Source organism: Camellia sinensis, chromosome 6, assembly GCF_055761805.1.
Source record: "Camellia sinensis isolate YWXY chromosome 6, ASM5576180v1, whole genome shotgun sequence".
NCBI classification, from domain to species: domain Eukaryota; kingdom Viridiplantae; phylum Streptophyta; class Magnoliopsida; order Ericales; family Theaceae; genus Camellia; species Camellia sinensis.
The window spans coordinates 167,515,251-167,532,362 of record NC_138966.1 but is presented as its reverse complement, the minus strand read 5'-3'; the positions used below and the strand labels follow the sequence as shown (position 1 = coordinate 167,532,362).

Sequence of the window (17,112 nt, the reverse complement as noted above, 5' to 3'; positions counted from 1 at the left end):
GCGTAAAACCAACTAGCCACGGAAATGCAGTAGACCTCAACCTTGACAATTAACTATAAATAAAAAGGATGATGTGCCTTAAACAATAGGTACTTTAACACCAAAATGGATATAAAAAATCTTCATCAACCATCATTCAATCATAAACATGTTAATAATATCCATGTAAATTTCTTGCAAGAAAATTCCGAGGATTGCTAGAACCCTAAACAACAATGTAAATACATAAGCTCGTTCTTCTTCTAAAATGAAAATAATGGAAAGCATCTTTTCCTTCTGAACTGTTTTGCCATGACTTGTGTAAATTACTAAATAACACTGGAATGTATTGTCTTGGTAGTTAGGCTTCTCATAAGATCACTTTGTCAAATGATAATATCATCTTCCCAGAAAGATGTCAAAACAAAGCAACCTTGGATAAATGCCTCATTCTGGATCAGGAGAGCCACCAGGAACCAACTGCAGTGCACAAGAAGATGCCTTGGTTGGTGCTCATGAAGAAATAAAGTAAAATGTATAACCAATCAATACATCATAGACTAGTACTTACAATGGCAATGTTGTTTCCATTGAGCAAGATCTGATCAAGCTTTGTAATCCGTCGCCCTTCAGAAGTGATTTCGCTGGAAAAGTAATTTGCTTGTTACACCATGTCCAAACAAGGAAATCAAGCAATAGCTATCTTCAAGCATTGGACCAAAACAACACTACATAAAGCACAATTAGAAGTGCCAAAACTAATCATAACAAGTCTCATGTTCAGGACAAAGAAATGGGGATGAAAAATAGCATTCACTTTTCAGAGCTAGGCTTGATAATTCTTGGAAACCGGCTAAGTGGTTGAGACCAATTCTATTCAAGTTCAAGAAGGGCTATATGCTTAAAAGCTTATTTTCATCAACCATTACTTTGTGCTCGCTTTAAATAAAAGAAGCAAAAATGGCTCTAGAAATTGACTTTTAACTAACTTGTTATGAACTATAAAATAGACATTTTTTACACAATGGCTTTTCAACAGATAGAAGGACCATTCAAGCCTCAATTAAGTAAAAGTCATACGCACATAGTAGATAAGTAATTGTCACTCACTCACCGATGAAATAATGATGTAGAAGGCTTAGAGAGATTTATCCCCCCCAAAAAAAAAAATGTAGAAGGCTTAGAGATTGATTGATCTTGAACACAATAGCATATAGCCTCTTCTTACATTGTTCAAGCTTGTTTTGGTCTTTCTGGTAGTCTCATCTTTATAGTTGAAGTGCCCTAGGGTGACTTAAATCAATTCTGCACAAAATCTAAGTCCAAACTGCCTTCAGAGATCGCAAAGTCGACGCCCTACCACTTGAGGCATGATGGACCATTCGAGCAGTAAAAATGCTGAGAGCTCTACAGAATCACCGCTTCAGCACTAAATGAACCGCTCAAGTGGTCAACAGGCAGTCAATGAATCAAAGTTCGTGTAGGGTCCTTCATATACTTGTACCTTGCCAGCTTTGCTTGATGCCAAACAGGCAAAGACACTTGAGCCCAATTACAATGTAACTTCCTAACTTGACTAGATCTTGGACTTCTAAAAACAATTACAACTTAAACATTCTAACTCTTAACAATATCTATCCTAATCCTTCTTATTTTCCTTATTGATGGGCAGATCCAAATGATATTCAAGCCATGCCCATCTTATCGCAAGTATAAGACGGTAGCAAAAATTATGCAAAAGCTAACTCCTTTTATTGTCTTGCAAGTTGCAACCTCTACAGAGGGAAGGTAATCAAAATGTATGATGATAATAAATTAAGGTATGCCTTGCAATCAAGGGTTTAAAAAGCGGCCATAACCATTACGTAACGCCTTTACGTAACGGTTGTGGTGGTTACTGCCACCCGTTACGATCGCTATAGCGGTGTGAAGAAAATTCACATGTGTAACGGCCGTTTCAGTGTTACATAATGGCCGCAGCAGTACCGTAACGGTCCGTTAGACACCGTTACACCCTTTTACAATATTCTAAATAGCTTCTTTTTCTCCCAAAAAAACAAAAACTTACATAAAAAAAAAAAGAACAAATACTTAAGTAATCCAAACTCAAAGAAAAAATCTTATATGAATTTTTTTCTTTATAACTATGAATATTTTTTATTCAATTAATTCAGGTATTGGTAAAAAATAATTTGTAGACATTTAAAATCAATTATCCTTAAAATCATTAACTATTGAAATAAAATGTAAAAAACTCATTTTATAGTGATTTGAAAATATGAAATATATTGGATCATATTTAAAAATTAACGAAAAATGATCAAAATTTGTTTTAAATCCCAATAAATGTGATTCTGAAAAAAAAAAAAAAAAAAAAAAAAAAAAAAAAAAAAAACCGCGTACTGGTAAGTTTTCTTCAAATTGTGCAAAAAATAAAAAAATCACGGTTCCAGTTACCACAACCGTTATGCTACGGCCTTTACACACCGCAATCACTACCGTGTCACTGCAACCGCTTTTCAAAACCTCACTTGCAATATAACCTTCTTAGTTCTTGCAACTCATGTATGGGCTCCAGATCCGTTGTTCCAACTCTTTGTCCCATTCTTCCTATATTGTCGCGTCGCCACCACTTAAGACCAATATTGCTCCATTAGTTAAAACACAATCCTCACTTTCTTAAGTAGTAACAACATGACAACACAAGGAGAATGGGACAAATAATTGGTGCCAATGATCCCGAGTCTATATGGTAGAACTTAGGAGCGTGTCTTTCTACGCCCGTGGATGCGACACAAATTAACCCCTTTGCAAACAATGAGTCCATAGCTTCTCTTTTTTTTTACTTTTTGGGCCAAGAGGGATTTTTGTGATGTTTAGAATTACAAACTCTTAGCACCAAAAGAAGAAAGAAAAAAAAAACCGGAACGAATCTTTTTGTTAAATATCATATTCTATTAGCTATTTATAAAAATACAATATTTTGAAACTATTTATCAAAAAACAGCAATTTTTGAAATCGCAACTTGAATTCATGATTTCATTTAAAATCGCATCTTCAAGTTGAGTTGGCCAAACATCAACTTGGCAATTTAGCCAGTGTGGTGAATTTGAAATCGTGAAATGCGATTTCACTCTAGTTATAAATATTTGAGCAGGTTTCACAACTTCATTTTATATATAAAGTGAACCATCCTCCTTCAGCCATTCTACTCAATTCAAGGATGCATGTTTGCAACTTGTAGTTACAATTTTAAAAAATGCTCTATTTTGCCAAATAATTTCAGAAGTATGATATTTTTGTAAATGTTTATTTAAAATACAAAATTCAGCCAAAAAAGACTCCAGAAACAATCCCAATTCAAACCTATGCTCAAATTAATGCCAACATACACACATACATAGATATGTATAAAACAGGGGAGGGAGAGAGAGAGAGATTGATAATTACTATTCAGTGACATCTTCGAGAACCATGTTGACGTATACATCGAACCCCCTAAGAGTCCCAACAAGTTCCTTGTCGCCTTTCATTATCACCCATATCTTCGACCCAATACAACGATCAATTAGCTCTGAAATCCCATCACACACAACAAATTAAACATGAATTCAAAAACAAAAGGAAAGAAAAAGTGAAGCAAAGCACAAATTTTTTAGTCAACACTGAAACCAACATACTAGAAATTTGGGGGAAGTCCAAAATATACGATTTTAGTTATTTTCCTATTGTGTAGGACATTTTCTCGGGAACCAAACGGAGAGGAAAGGGGAAAAAAGCAGGGATTTTTAAAGGAAGTGAGAAGTACCAGATGGAAGGAGCTGAGAAGGATTGTTCGCGGACATGTCTTCTTCTTCTTCTTTACAGTCGGTTGGTGAGCCTGTGCTCTCTCTCGCACTCAATTTCTTTCTTGTGTTCTCAAGGAGTCGAGGACCAATTACAGGACCATACAGTACTAAACCCTAGTTATTAGTGCTGGAAAAAGAACCAAAACCATTCCCATTCATGTTGCAAAACCCCCTTCTCTCTTCTTTTTTTAATTTTTTTTTTTTGACTTATTAAATTTTCAAAATTTTAACTAATTTATTGACTTGATTTAATTATAAATGTTACTTGACTCAAACTCGTGATGGATTCAATCAAAGTTTATTTTGAGACTCTTTTATCATTGTAAATACCCAAAAATAAATAAACAACAACAATCTATGCCAGAGTTGAACTAACAAAATTAGATTGAGTTGATTCGATTTTATTGAAAATTCAATAATCTCAATTTTGATTAATTATATTGATTTCTCTCAAGATTTTAATACTTATTACATTTCGATTTTTTTTCTTCAATAATTTATTAATTGCATGAATATAAAAATAATATAAGAAATTACAGCATAACGGGAATAAAAAAAATTATAAAAATATGTAAAGATGTAAATGATTCTGTAATGACTTGCACCCTCTTGTTTGTAAATATATATATCTATATAATAAGACAGAACGATTTTTGAAAATATGTTAAAGACAATTGTCCTACTAAGACATTTCAATGGTTATGATTCATTTGTCTATTTAGATAGATGGCTAAGATGACCCCCTTTAAATATATATCAATCCCCTTCCCGCCCAAATATTAAAATACTTGCTCACCCACATCTCATCTCCACTCTACTCACCCACGTCTCATCTCTTTCTATCTTTAAGATCACTCTGTTATTCAATCTTTATCTCCTCCCTTCTTTGTTCTCACCCATCCCTCTTTTATCTCTCTGCTCTCCAGCCCTGTTCTTCTTCTTCTGCTCTCCAGGTAAGATCACTTTTCAATTGTTCTTGCAATTGTTCTTTATCTTTTTTGATATTTTCAGATGGAGAAACCTCTGGACCTTCACAACGAATTTGGATTTGGGTTCTGTAGATCAAGTTCGTGATCTTGAGACCCGATTGAGACCCAACAAATCCCAAAATTGCTCCAATCTGGAAGCGATTTCGCTCGCTGGGTTGACTTCGTGATCAGGAAATGCGTTCATGAGTTCGAGTTCGATTTGGAGATCGTGAGTTCAAAACGAGGTCAATACCCATATCCATTTCTATGTATTTCCAATTTCGATCCCAAAGCATCTTTATAATGAGTATCAATTCATAAGAAGTAATATTACTGAATGTAATATCTCTATAATGAGCAGATGTTTTTGATAAAAATTCAAAATTACTGCACTCCATTTTTAAAAATTATTGACCAGATGTTTTATAAAAATTCAAAATGTTCAAAATTACTGCACTCCATTTTGATGATGTTTTCACAGATGTTTTTGGACAAAATTACTCCATTTTATAAGAAGCAAAAAAATCTGTTTATAAGAAGTAATATTACTGCACTCCATTTTGCTGATGTTTTTTTTTTTTTTTTTTTTAATTGGCAGAGAAAGGAGGATCAACTTATTCAATTACCAGATGAGATTCTTTCTAAAATCATTTCTATGCTGCCATTGAAAGAGGCTGTGAGAACTAGCCTCCTATCAGAACGATGGCAGTTCATTTGGATTGATCATGCTGACCTCTATTTTGATTCTGCTAATATACTTTGGGAGCATTGTTTACTCCAACAGCATATTTAATTGTCAATCTGAGTTGGATAGGAAACTGCAGAGGTGTAAGTTTATAAAGCGGGTCAATCACTTTATGCACCAACGATGCAAAGGCACAAAAGTGGGCTCTTTTGCTGTCCAATTTCCCTTGATCAAGGATTCTGCTCTTCACATTGATCAGTGGATCAGTTCTGCAATCACAAAGGGAGTTGAAAACATTGATCTTGACTTATCAAAGTCATGTAGCTTTATGGTGGATCATGCCTCTCCTATTGCATCAGAAAAATATTAGTCAGATCATCAATTATATTAGTATAATAATTTCTCCATTCAAGTAAAGATTAATTTTAATTTTAGGTGTAATAAATGAGAGATTGTTTGAATTGTTTATTATTGTCAAATGATTTCTTAATCTTTCATTCTCTATCAAAAAATTGTAATTTATTGGAAGGCCATTAGATTTTTTCATTTTGATTTTTTTACTTCTATATTTATTTAATTTTAAATTTTTGTAATTATGTAAGATATATTAACCTGTATTTTTTAAATATGCATCAATTAGAAGTTTAATGACTCGAAAATAAAATTGAAAATTGAAAATAATATATGATTGAAAAAATATGAAATAATAATTTTTTATACATACGAATAAATAAGTAATGTAAATTGTGGGAAAAAAATAAATCCATTTGTCCTTATCTTTAAAAAAAAAATCAAATAATTAATACATTACTTAAAATAATAAATTTTACGTTGTTTATATAATATGGAATAAGTCTTATATTAAATTATTAGAATGTTATATAGTAATATTAATTTTAGAGAAATTGTTTATTTTTGACTATTGTATCAATAAAAATTAATTTTACGTTGTTTACAATTTATTGTTGCTTCTCTGTTAGATTTGTGATTTTAATTTGTTAAGTTAAGCAATATTGGTAATTGGTAAGTTGGATCAACAAATATACCTTATTCTCCTCTGTCTACTAAATGCTCGATGAATTGCTTCACAGGAGAGGTCCTCTCTTTTATCATTTCTTTATTTGCTACTTAGATATTTTCAACAGATAAGAGAGAAAGAGAGTAAGATAGATCTGAGGCCTTTTTTAATTTTTTTTTTATTTTTTATAAAAGAAAAAAAAAAGATTTGAGCTCATATATGTGTTTAAGGCTATTCGAGCAAATTCCTCCTTTTTTTAAATTTTTTTTTAGTTGTTGTTGTTGAAACAAATTGCAACAGACTAAAAAAAAATAACAGATAAAATTCAGAGAAAAATTATTACTGTTATGATTTACCAACAAAAAAATTATTGAAAGGTGTGCATTATTTGATATTTAATTTTTTTTATATTTGATTTGTTTGGAATTGTAGAGTATAGTCTATTAAATATATTTTTATAATTATATTTTAATTTTAAATTTAAATAGTGTTACGATAATAATTATATTATAATCCTAACATTATTTACACCGTGTCTTCAGACACGGGCATACGCCAGTATATATATATATATATATATCCCACTATGATGCAAGTCAAAAAAATATAATAATATCAAAAGTACAAAATTAAGCCTTGGTTTGGTTTTCATCTTTGGCTATATAATCACAAAAAGATAAAAAAAAATTACAAAATCACAAAAAAACCAAAAAAGCTACAAAAGTACCAAATTACCCCATATAAAAACAAAAAGTCAAAAACACATCATTTTATACGAAGAACAATTTTGTCATTCCAAAACAAAAAAATCAAAAAAGCCAAACAAGAATACCAAACGACTAAAAAAGTCTCAGACTAAAAAAAATCAAAAAAGTCAAAAAACCAACTAAAAAAATCATTGCCAAACGACCCTCATTATATTTTTTAAAAAATTTCAAAAAAAGTAAGTGTAATTTATCCAAAACAAAACTAAAGCCTTCTTTTTTGTCATGCTATATACCTGTTTCAAAAACAAAAAAAATAAACATAATTCCGTCTCATATTATATACAACGTAATTTTTAATATCTTAAATATTACTAATCCCATCTAAAATCCTACCATACTACATAACCTCATACATAACCTCATTCAATATCCTAAGTATTACTAATTCCATTCATGATGTTATGATATTACTAACACCCATATCCCACAAAAATTATATTCAGGAATCAAACGCGCCCTAAAATCACTCCCCAAATCAAAGAGTATATAACAATATATACACAAAGAAAAACCCAAAAAAAAATTAAAAAAACAAAACAAAACAAAATCAAACGATAAAGCAAAATGATTTGCCACAATTTTGGGACATCCAAACACAGCCAATTCGTATTTAACTTTTGTCACTCAAATAACTTCAAAGCAATAAATAAAAGTTGAGTTGCCCAAAAAAAATAGGATGAAACGAAGAAAAACTCCCTAACCACCAAAAAAAAAAAACATTCAGAAGGAAAGACTGAGATTAATATCATCCTAAAGAGCTGCCATCAGACACCCAACCTGTGGCTTTTTATATGTCGGGCTGGCTGAGTCACTCTATACGTTCCTAACCATGGCTGGCCCCTTTATACTATTCATCAGTCACACACCCCTTTGAAGCCGGTTGCACGGTCTTGATGTACTGGACATGGGGAGAGAGAGAGAGAGAGAGAGTTGTTTAGTAAACAGATCAACTATATATAATGCAAAATTTTCCAGGCAATCTTCACATACATACCTTAAACAGAATTCCCCTGTCAGCCTTATACGCAGGAGGCGTCCATTTCTTTCTTCGCTCCTCCATCTCTTTATCTGTTAACTGAACATCCATTCTTCTCTCCCGAATATCTATGGTGATGACATCTCCATTTTCAATGAGACCGATTGGTCCACCTTCCTGAAAATATTTCACAATTCACTATTCTTAAGAACTCAAAAAATAAGAGAGAAAAATCTAAATACAGAAGCACAAACAATAAAAATCTCACGATCTAAAAAAGATGCGAAACTAGGTACTTAAAAGCTAACATACCTGTGCTTCAGGGCAGATGTGGCCAACAACATAACCATGTGAACCTCCTGAAAACCTCCCATCAGTCAACAATGCACAATCCTGTAAAATTCACGAGTGATATGTGAAATACTTGTTACTTCAAAATAAAACAAAACAAGTATTTTTTAACTTATGCCAATGAAACAACATGGCTTTCAAACATAGCCTAAAGGATTCCAAACATTTGAATCTTGAGAATCCGGAATAATATTCTCATTCCCCCTCAAGATTACTGCCATTCAAACACAGCCTAAAGGATTTCTCTAGCAGGTAATCAACTGCCTTGATTCCCCATCCTTACCCACCACCAAAAGGCATGGATGGATCAACCTTTCATATCATTGCAACTACAGATGCATAAATTAATAATCATAAAGTAGAAGGATTGTAATTGCAGAGTATCAAACCTTCCCAAGACCTGCTCCCATTATCGCACTTGTTGGTGTCAGCATTTCAGGCATGCCAGGCCCCCCCTTAGGCCCTTCTCCTCTAATAACAACTACCTTTCCCTGGAAGTGATAATTGTAAGCAAGAAGTCAAATATTGAGACATCATATTTGGGACTGAAATGAAACAATGGTTTGTTTTAAAATAAAGCTCCAATAAAATACTTTATGAATGAACAGGATAGCACAATCAAGTGGACAAACAGAGTTATTTGAATCATAAAAGAAAAGAAGAAAAAAAATTAGATAACAATAAATGAGCTGAATACCAAGCTCAAGAAACATTGTCATATTTGAATATTAATGACTAAATTTGGGTACTGATGTCTCTGTCATACTCGTATAACTTGCAAGCCAAATTCGTGCTCACAAACTTGAGTATGCTAGAGTAAGTAGACAACTCAAGCCTTTAAAAACAACATTGATGGCAAGAGAAGAAAAAAAAAATGAGCAGCTGGCGAAGAGCTCCGAGACTTGTTTGGCCATTCTGGATAATATATCATTTGCACATGAGCAAAAACAGAAAAGCTTTTAGAGATGTAGCCTGGAAAGTGGCTCCTAATGTTGTTTTAAAAAATGTTCCATAGAGAGCTATGTTTAATCATATAACTCACTGGAAATCCTTAACTGAAAATTCAAACTAACATCATCACACATGAAGTACATGCACAAAAACCAGCATTAGCACTGCGAATGATGAACTTTGAAGATCACACCGTCTGTTAGAAGTTTGGTAGGTGATTGTGTACCTAAGCGTATTTTAGAAAGACAGATTGCTAGGAGATGTAACTACTAATAAATAACTTTTTATGGTATGTGTTGAGCTAGTACTGCTTTATTTCTTCCCCAAAGGTAAAGCGATTAAACATTCAGAGATAATTGCAGACCAATGTAGGGCCTAGCTTAATTGTGTATGCGTAGGACTTAGAAGAATGAAGACTGACTATAGAGTACGTCATACAAGGCAAATGAAAAGCATTTTGGATATGCCTGGTGCCAAGCTCCTGATAGTAACTGACTGCCCAATACGAATTAGTTGTTGGTTCTTTGTATATACAGGATTGCTTTAGAGCATCGTGCTTAAGAAACAATAAAATGAAACTCAGGACAAATGAAAAAGGAGAAAAAAAAAGAAAAGGAAAGAAAGAAAGAAAAACAAAAACAAAAACCACACTGAATGGCACAGGAGGAAATGATTTTCAACAATTAATGCACTGGATTGCTAGAGAAATAGGACACAATTGCAAAAGAAAACAAAAATGGTTACCAGACCTTAAAACTCATAGGATCTTCAGAGATAGCTGCAAGCATAGCTTCCTCTCCTTCAAAGACAAAAGCAGGACCTGGCAAATAATTTTTGCAATCATCTCTTCAATACAACAGGTAATATTGAAATGATAATTCCCCGAGTTGAGCAACAGCCAGTATAAATCATGAGAAACAAACTGAAAAAAAGAAAAGAACAGCAGAACAGAGCACAGCACCAGAAAAATACAGCCCTTCTTTCCCGGTAATCTTCGCGACAGAACCTTCTGGTGCAAGATTTCCATATAATATTTGGATATGGCCCGTTTCCTTGATGGGGTTTGTCAATGGTCTTATTACTTGCTGGAAGAGATACAAAAGGATAACATATTTTTTATTCTCAACTGACATGTAAACCATAACAAATAAAAATGAACAGAAATATTACACTAATGTAAATATGAAATTTTCAAAAAATAAAAATGAAACCGTCTTACCTGGCCTTCAGACAGAGAAGGGAATAGTTTAGCATTCTCAGACAGTGTCTTCCCCGTGACTATGAAAGAAAAACAAATGTTCTCTATGTAAAGATCAAAATAGGATAAATAAACCGCAATCTGCAATAAAAGAATATGCCACCAAGAAATACAGAATATTTATACCGGTCATACAATCCCCGTCTAAAAACCCAAGCTCCAAGAGATAGCGAATGATTGCAGGTGTTCCTCCAATCTACATCGACACGGGTTTATCAGCCGCCAAGAGAATATGATAATAAGCACTTCATGTTTAAGGCTATAAATAGGCAATAAAACAACATGCGACACCCCAAGGAATAAAACAAGTACAGTAAAAAAAAAAGCCCCAAAAAAAAAAAAAACATATAGTTTTTTCCCCACCTTGTGGACATCCTCCATGACATATTTGCCACTAGGCTTAAGGTCTGCGAGAAACGGAACCTGGTCACTAACCTTTTGAAAGTCATCAACAGATAACTCTAAGCCAACAGACCTGCCAAGAATCTTTCATTAGCAATTCCATGCGATATACTTATTGATGTATATGAGAAGTTCATTACCAAGGATTCCTCACCTTGCAATAGCAATTAAATGTAACACCGCATTCGTCGACCCACCCAAGGCCATGACAATGACCATTGCATTACGTAGTGATTTAGGAGTAATAATGTCTCGCGGTTTTAAGTCCATTTTTATCAAATCTAGAATATATTTTCCAGCTAGACGACACTCATCCAACTTCAATGGATCTTCAGCAGGTGTTGAAGAGCTTTTTGGAACCAAAGAGAGTAAAGAAAACAATTAGCCAAGAAAGATGTGCAATAACTGCAATCTAAGTGAATAATGCAATAACATTGCTCTACCTATAAGGGAGAGACATTCCCATTGCCTCAATAGCAGAAGCCATGGTATTCGCCGTGTACATCCCACCACAAGCCCCTGCTCCAGGGCATGAATTACGAACTACATTCTTCATCTGTTCATCATTTACAGAACCACTCACATATTCCCCATAAACCTACAAAAATGATCAAAAGAGAGAAATAAATAAGTTCTATTTGTAGCATCTGGGAAATCAGTGAATCTGCCATAGTGAAACACATGTTTTTAGCAAAAAAAAGTCTAAAATGATACACAGCCTTATTCATAAGCTAAGTACCACAAACTCTTCTATGGAAGAGCATGTCAAGTTGGACACGACACTCTACGAACCCTCCTAAAAGCTTGTCCAGTATATCGGGAAGCAATTTCTCAATCAATTGCCTCAACAACCAGTAAGGGGCTGAAGAAGATACGAGAAATGCAAACTAATAGCCCCAGTTCACCACCTACACAAATCCACCCAAATTACAATATCAGACACTGCAACTAAGCACACGTACCTGAAAGGCAGATATTATGTCGTACACATGGCCTTGAAAATGACCGGGCTGCACATGAGGCAATTGAACATATCATCACCAATTATTGATCATGTAGAATTTGCAGAAGGAGAAATGAAAAATATCTAAATTGTTAAGGTGACATCTTATTTGAATAATTTTATATAATTTAAGACATAAAAAACAATTAAAAACTAACTACATTATGAAGTATCAGAAAACTTAACGAGTGTGCTTAAAGAACATAGTACATTCATGGTTATATTTACATTGAACCGGGAAATAACCTTTTTTTTTAAAGTAAACAGCGAAATATCTTATCAATTACTCTTAACACAAGGCATCTACGCAATAATGCATGATCAATGTCATCACCTTATGGAGAAAAATCTTTCAAACAAAATTATTCCATTTTCCCCCTAACGAGTCCTCATTTAAAGAAAGATTGCTATTGACCTTAAGAGTTCTTATTTATTTATTCATTTATTTATTTGATAAATAACCTTAAGAGTTCTTATTAAGTTTAAGTATGCAGAATTGAAAATAATTGCACCCAATAAGAACTCTTGTCCAGTCACAAGTTTATCAAGTTTATATGCTAAAATAAAAGTAACAAAAATGGGATAAGTGCAATCACTTGCAAAAGTGTTTGTGTCTAACCTTGATAGTTCCACCATAAATCATGATACTTGGCCGATTAAGACGTCCCATGGCCATAATTGTACCTGGCATCTGCAAAAGTTAGTAAAGCATTAGATACAAATTAATTGGGCAATTTAACAACCAGTGAACCATGTAACAACTTTCCAAAATTGATAAGTCAAATAATTGAGTGGGCAAACAAGATGAAGAGAGAGGGAGGGAGAGATTTTATAGAAGTTATTTAGTTAGCGTTTGGTAGAGTTTTCTAAATATCATTTGAGATTAGAGTTGCATTTTGAGTTTGTGAGTTTTGGAATTATGATTTGAGTGTAGAAAATTTGTTTAGTGAATGGGTTTTGAAAAAAGTTTTCAATTGAGTGGGGAATTTTTGATGTGACATATGATATTTAATACAAAAACCTACAACTCATAACCAAACATACAACTCAAAAATCTATTAAAAGTTCATAAAAAAAATTTAAAAATTCCAAAAATATTGTTTTATTAAAAATATTAAAAAAAAAAAAAGTGCCAATTGCAAAAATAAATAAATAAATAAAATGCACTGCTCAAGTCAACCGGATCGGCTGGACGTCCGGGGGGACGACCGGTAGGCCAAATTTCAAAATTTAAAAGCCTGCCTAGAACGAGTTTTCAAAAGGAGGAGTGGAATTAATTTTCCAAAACTCAAACCAAACATCATACTAGAATGTAGGGGTAGAACTGTAATTCCAAAACCCTTCCAAACACAGCCTTAGCTTTTCTTGTATTGCATGGGGATATGTCCCTAGTAGTTTGTAAATATTCTTAGGTTTTATAAAAATTATTATTTACTGAAAAAAAGAGAGAGAGAGAGAGAGAGAGAGAGAGAGAGTTTGGGTAATATTGCTAGTGGCAATATTTCTAAAGATAAAAGTGTATAGAAAGCAAAAACGCACTTATCAATAGATATCACAAGCCAATGGCAGAAAAACTACGAAATAGTCCCATTAAGAAGCATTCTCAATATCCTATTAAGAAGCATTCTTAATACATTAATTTCATAGTTAACATATTTACCATTTTTATTTTTCTTTCTTAACGCAAATTGACTATGACTTGTGCATGATCCAGTGAGTAAGAAACAATGAATGAGAAAGAAAAAAAAAATGGAATGCTACAGGCAGGGCTACTCCCAAGGTTCTGAAAAGCGGTTGCGGTCACCGTAACGGTGGCGGTGACGCGGTTGCTGTTGCGGGGTGTAAAGGCCGTAGTGTAACGATTGCGGTAACCGGAACTGTGAATTTTTTTATTTTTCGCACAATTTGAAAAAAATTTACCGATACGCATTTTTTTTTTCCATGATCATATTTATTGGGTTAAAAATAAATATTGATCAATTTTTGTAAATTTTTAAGTATGATCCAATATATTTCATATTTTTAAATCACAATAAACTGAGTTTTTTACATTTTATTTTAATAATTAATGACTTTATATTTTATTAAAAATCAATCACTAACTATTATATATATATATACATATTTTAACCAAGCCAAATAGATAATGACCACACTTATTATTATTATTATTTTCAAACAATATATAAATAGACACACACAAACAAAATGGTTTAGTGATAGCAGCTGAATAGAATAGCATAGGTCTTATAGTTTCAAAAAATCAATAACATGTTCTTCATCTTCCCTCTTCTCTCTCTCTATCTCTTGCTCCTCCATTTTCTCTCTTTATCTTCCCTCCTCTCTATCCTTCTTCCCCCACTTTCAGCTTTTTTTTGTGTGTTTTTTCGAAAGAAACAATTGGGAACCGTTACGTAACGGTGCGTAATAGGCCGTTACGGCTATTACGGCACCGTTACGACCGCTATGGTAGCCACTACAGCCTACACACCTGTGAATCTCAATCACGCTGCAAAAGTGGCCATAATGGGTGGCGGTAGCCGCCAAAACCGTTACGTAACGGTTGCGGCCGCTTTTTAAACCTTGGCTACTCCTCTACTGCTACAAGCTTAAACATAGTTCTGCAACCTAAGAAATAAGGGGAAAGAACAAAAGGATGCCTTGAACACTAAAAACAATGTAAAAATAAATGTTCTAACATTGCAGAGAGTCAAAGACTACTAAAGGCAACATACAAATTCCCAGAAAAGGCTAAACAGAGTGGTAAGCTTTCACCAAGGAAATTAAGTGCCAAAGCCTCGGACATTTTGATGTAGAAAGTTGCTAATCACTTTTTTCCCTTCTCATTTTTACTTAATAATCATATTGTAGCTAGAAAACATTCAGGCGCATATTTTAATAAACCAGATATGCTGACAAATAGCCTTCCTTATTGAATGCACCAATTAAAAAGCCTGCTTAAAATCAAAATTAAGGCTTACCTGTACACACATAATCCTTAAGCTTTCTAGTAAATTATCAATTCCAAGGATATAGCTATTTCAACATCAATAAGCTAGAGCAAGTTTCGGCCAGCACTTTTTTCTTTTGAAATCAATACAATACTTAACATTTATCACGTGCAACATTGTATACTAAATCAACATGGTAGAATCCTAGTCAAGCAATTAAATTCAATGTTATTGAGCATAATCAGGAATCCCCAGGAGAGCAAAAATACAACACTAAAAGCTACACAAACACCCAGCAAAGAAAGATCATAGGGGAAATAACTCAATTTTTTTTGGTCAGAAACACAAATAAAAGCTAAAAAGGCAAAACAAGATCACAAGAACACTCAAAAACTTAAATACAAGGCATACCCACAAGAGAAAAATAAAAAATAAAAAAAAATTTAACAAAAAAAAAAAGTTTTAATTCTGCCACAAACCACACATACCCATTACTGAAAACCTCAAAAAACAGAAGAAAAAAGTGAAGAAAGAAACATTGATAGAGCTTACATTCTTGTCACAACCAGGAATGGAGATATTCCCATCATACCACTGAGCGGCCATGACAGTCTCAATACTATCAGCAATCAAATCCCTAGACTGCAAGCTATAACACATCCCTCTAGTCCCCATAGATATAGCATCACTAACCCCAATGGTATTGAATCTGAACCCAACCATACCAGCCTCTCTGACCCCTTCCTTCACAGCCTCAGCCAAACTCAACAAATGCATATTACAAGTGTTTCCCTCGTACCAAACAGAGGAAATGCCGATTTGGGGCTTACCCATGTCCTCATCCGAGAGTCCAACGCCGTAGAGGATGGCCTGAGAGCCACCCTGGGACTTGGGTTCGGTGATTTGAGAGCTGTATTTGTTGAGTTTCCGAGATGGGTCGGCGATGTTGACCGTTTGCGGTGGTGGTGGGACTGTTTCGGTTGAGGAGGAGGCTCGGATTGTGGTGGGGCGTTTGGAGAAGGAAAGGGTTTTGGTGGTGCTGGTGGCGGTGGTAGGGTGGGGAAGGGTGTGTGACGGTGGGGAGATTAAGGTGGCTTGCATGGTGGCGTGTGGTGGTTTGCGGCGGCGGAAGTGGGAAAGTGGGGGTTTAGGGGAGGGATAAGTATGTTTGTGCCTTTTGGAAAGCGGGTAAAGGTAGTCGTATTTGTGTAGTAGTCTCTCCCTTGACTAGCGACGATGGGGTGATTATTGAGTAATTCGGGACTATCATAGCATGTGTTTCATGATACAACTCTGCTGCAGACCCCACCCAGGGGTCGCACCCAAGTGAGGTGACGAGCCGTCGTTGGCGGAAACTTAAAAAAATAAATAAATAAATAAATAAAATAATTTTTTTTTTATCCAATTACGACGCGTCACCTCACTGGGAGTCGACCCCAGTAGGGGTTCGAAATATTTTTCTTCATGATATTATAATTTCATCCCCTAATTTAGGAGTTTTAAATAAAATTCTAATAATTTGATAATGAAAAAAAAATAAAATTAAGACACCAACATTACATTATTATAAGATTTACATATTTTTTAAAATTCTTAATTTTTTTTTATATTATAATTAATAAAAGATATAAGGTATTATGATTTTATATTAAGTAATTTAGTAACATAAAAAAATATAATAAATAATGATTAATGAAAGAATAGGAATAAGTGATAATTGAAAATAATTAATACTTTTTCTATAATAATTTATTATAAGAAATAATAAATAAATAAAATGCACGTGGATCGCGTGAAGTAACTAACTGTTTGGGTTTAGTTTGTGTTCAGTCTGAAATCAGATTGGATAGTATTATTGGACCCGTGGGAGTCATTACGGATCCCATTTTGATAATCTAAACTGTTTAATATGTAAAAATAATCGAGTATTACATACCTATAAAAAATTACATTA

General features: G+C 33.7%; 2 protein-coding genes across 2 annotated transcripts; both read right to left on the bottom strand.

The window, feature by feature from the left end:
* Window positions 1–93: 93 nt before the first annotated feature.
* On the bottom strand, window positions 94–4,048 carry LOC114270241 (sm-like protein LSM5). The gene is made up of 4 exons (XM_028211688.2): window positions 3,789–4,048; window positions 3,431–3,554; window positions 551–623; window positions 94–459 (listed from the first exon to the last, which is right to left on the bottom strand). Exons 1-4 carry the CDS (start codon window positions 3,823–3,825, stop codon window positions 427–429), a joined length of 267 nt encoding a protein of 88 aa, XP_028067489.1. The 5' UTR covers window positions 3,826–4,048; the 3' UTR covers window positions 94–426.
* A 3,796-nt stretch (window positions 4,049–7,844) lies between these two features.
* LOC114270240 (dehydratase family) lies at window positions 7,845–16,491 on the bottom strand. Its single transcript, XM_028211687.2, has 14 exons — window positions 15,711–16,491; window positions 12,827–12,898; window positions 12,167–12,214; window positions 11,648–11,802; window positions 11,359–11,553; window positions 11,166–11,277; window positions 10,929–10,998; window positions 10,764–10,822; window positions 10,506–10,629; window positions 10,294–10,364; window positions 8,983–9,084; window positions 8,555–8,635; window positions 8,261–8,419; window positions 7,845–8,164 (listed from the first exon to the last, which is right to left on the bottom strand). The coding sequence occupies exons 1-14, from the start codon at window positions 16,257–16,259 to the stop codon at window positions 8,114–8,116; spliced, it is 1,848 nt and encodes a 615-aa protein (XP_028067488.2). The 5' UTR covers window positions 16,260–16,491; the 3' UTR covers window positions 7,845–8,113.
* Between the last annotated feature and the right edge of the window lie 621 nt (window positions 16,492–17,112).

Coding starts and splice junctions, on each gene's coding strand:
- LOC114270241 (XM_028211688.2), bottom strand. CDS start 3,825: ATGTCCGCGAACAATCCTTCTCAGCTCCTTCCATCTG. Junction 3,555..3,788: donor TTCTCAGCTCCTTCCATCTG/GTACTTCTCACT, acceptor ATGGGATTTCAG/AGCTAATTGATCGTTGTATT. Junction 624..3,430: donor CTCGAAGATGTCACTGAATA/GTAATTATCAAT, acceptor TTACTTTTCCAG/CGAAATCACTTCTGAAGGGC.
- LOC114270240 (XM_028211687.2), bottom strand. CDS start 16,259: ATGCAAGCCACCTTAATCTCCCCACCGTCACACACCCTTCCCCACCCT. Junction 8,636..8,982: donor TGGGAGCAGGTCTTGGGAAG/GTTTGATACTCT, acceptor TGAATTTTACAG/GATTGTGCATTGTTGACTGA. Junction 8,420..8,554: donor ACATCTGCCCTGAAGCACAG/GTATGTTAGCTT, acceptor AAATATTTTCAG/GAAGGTGGACCAATCGGTCT.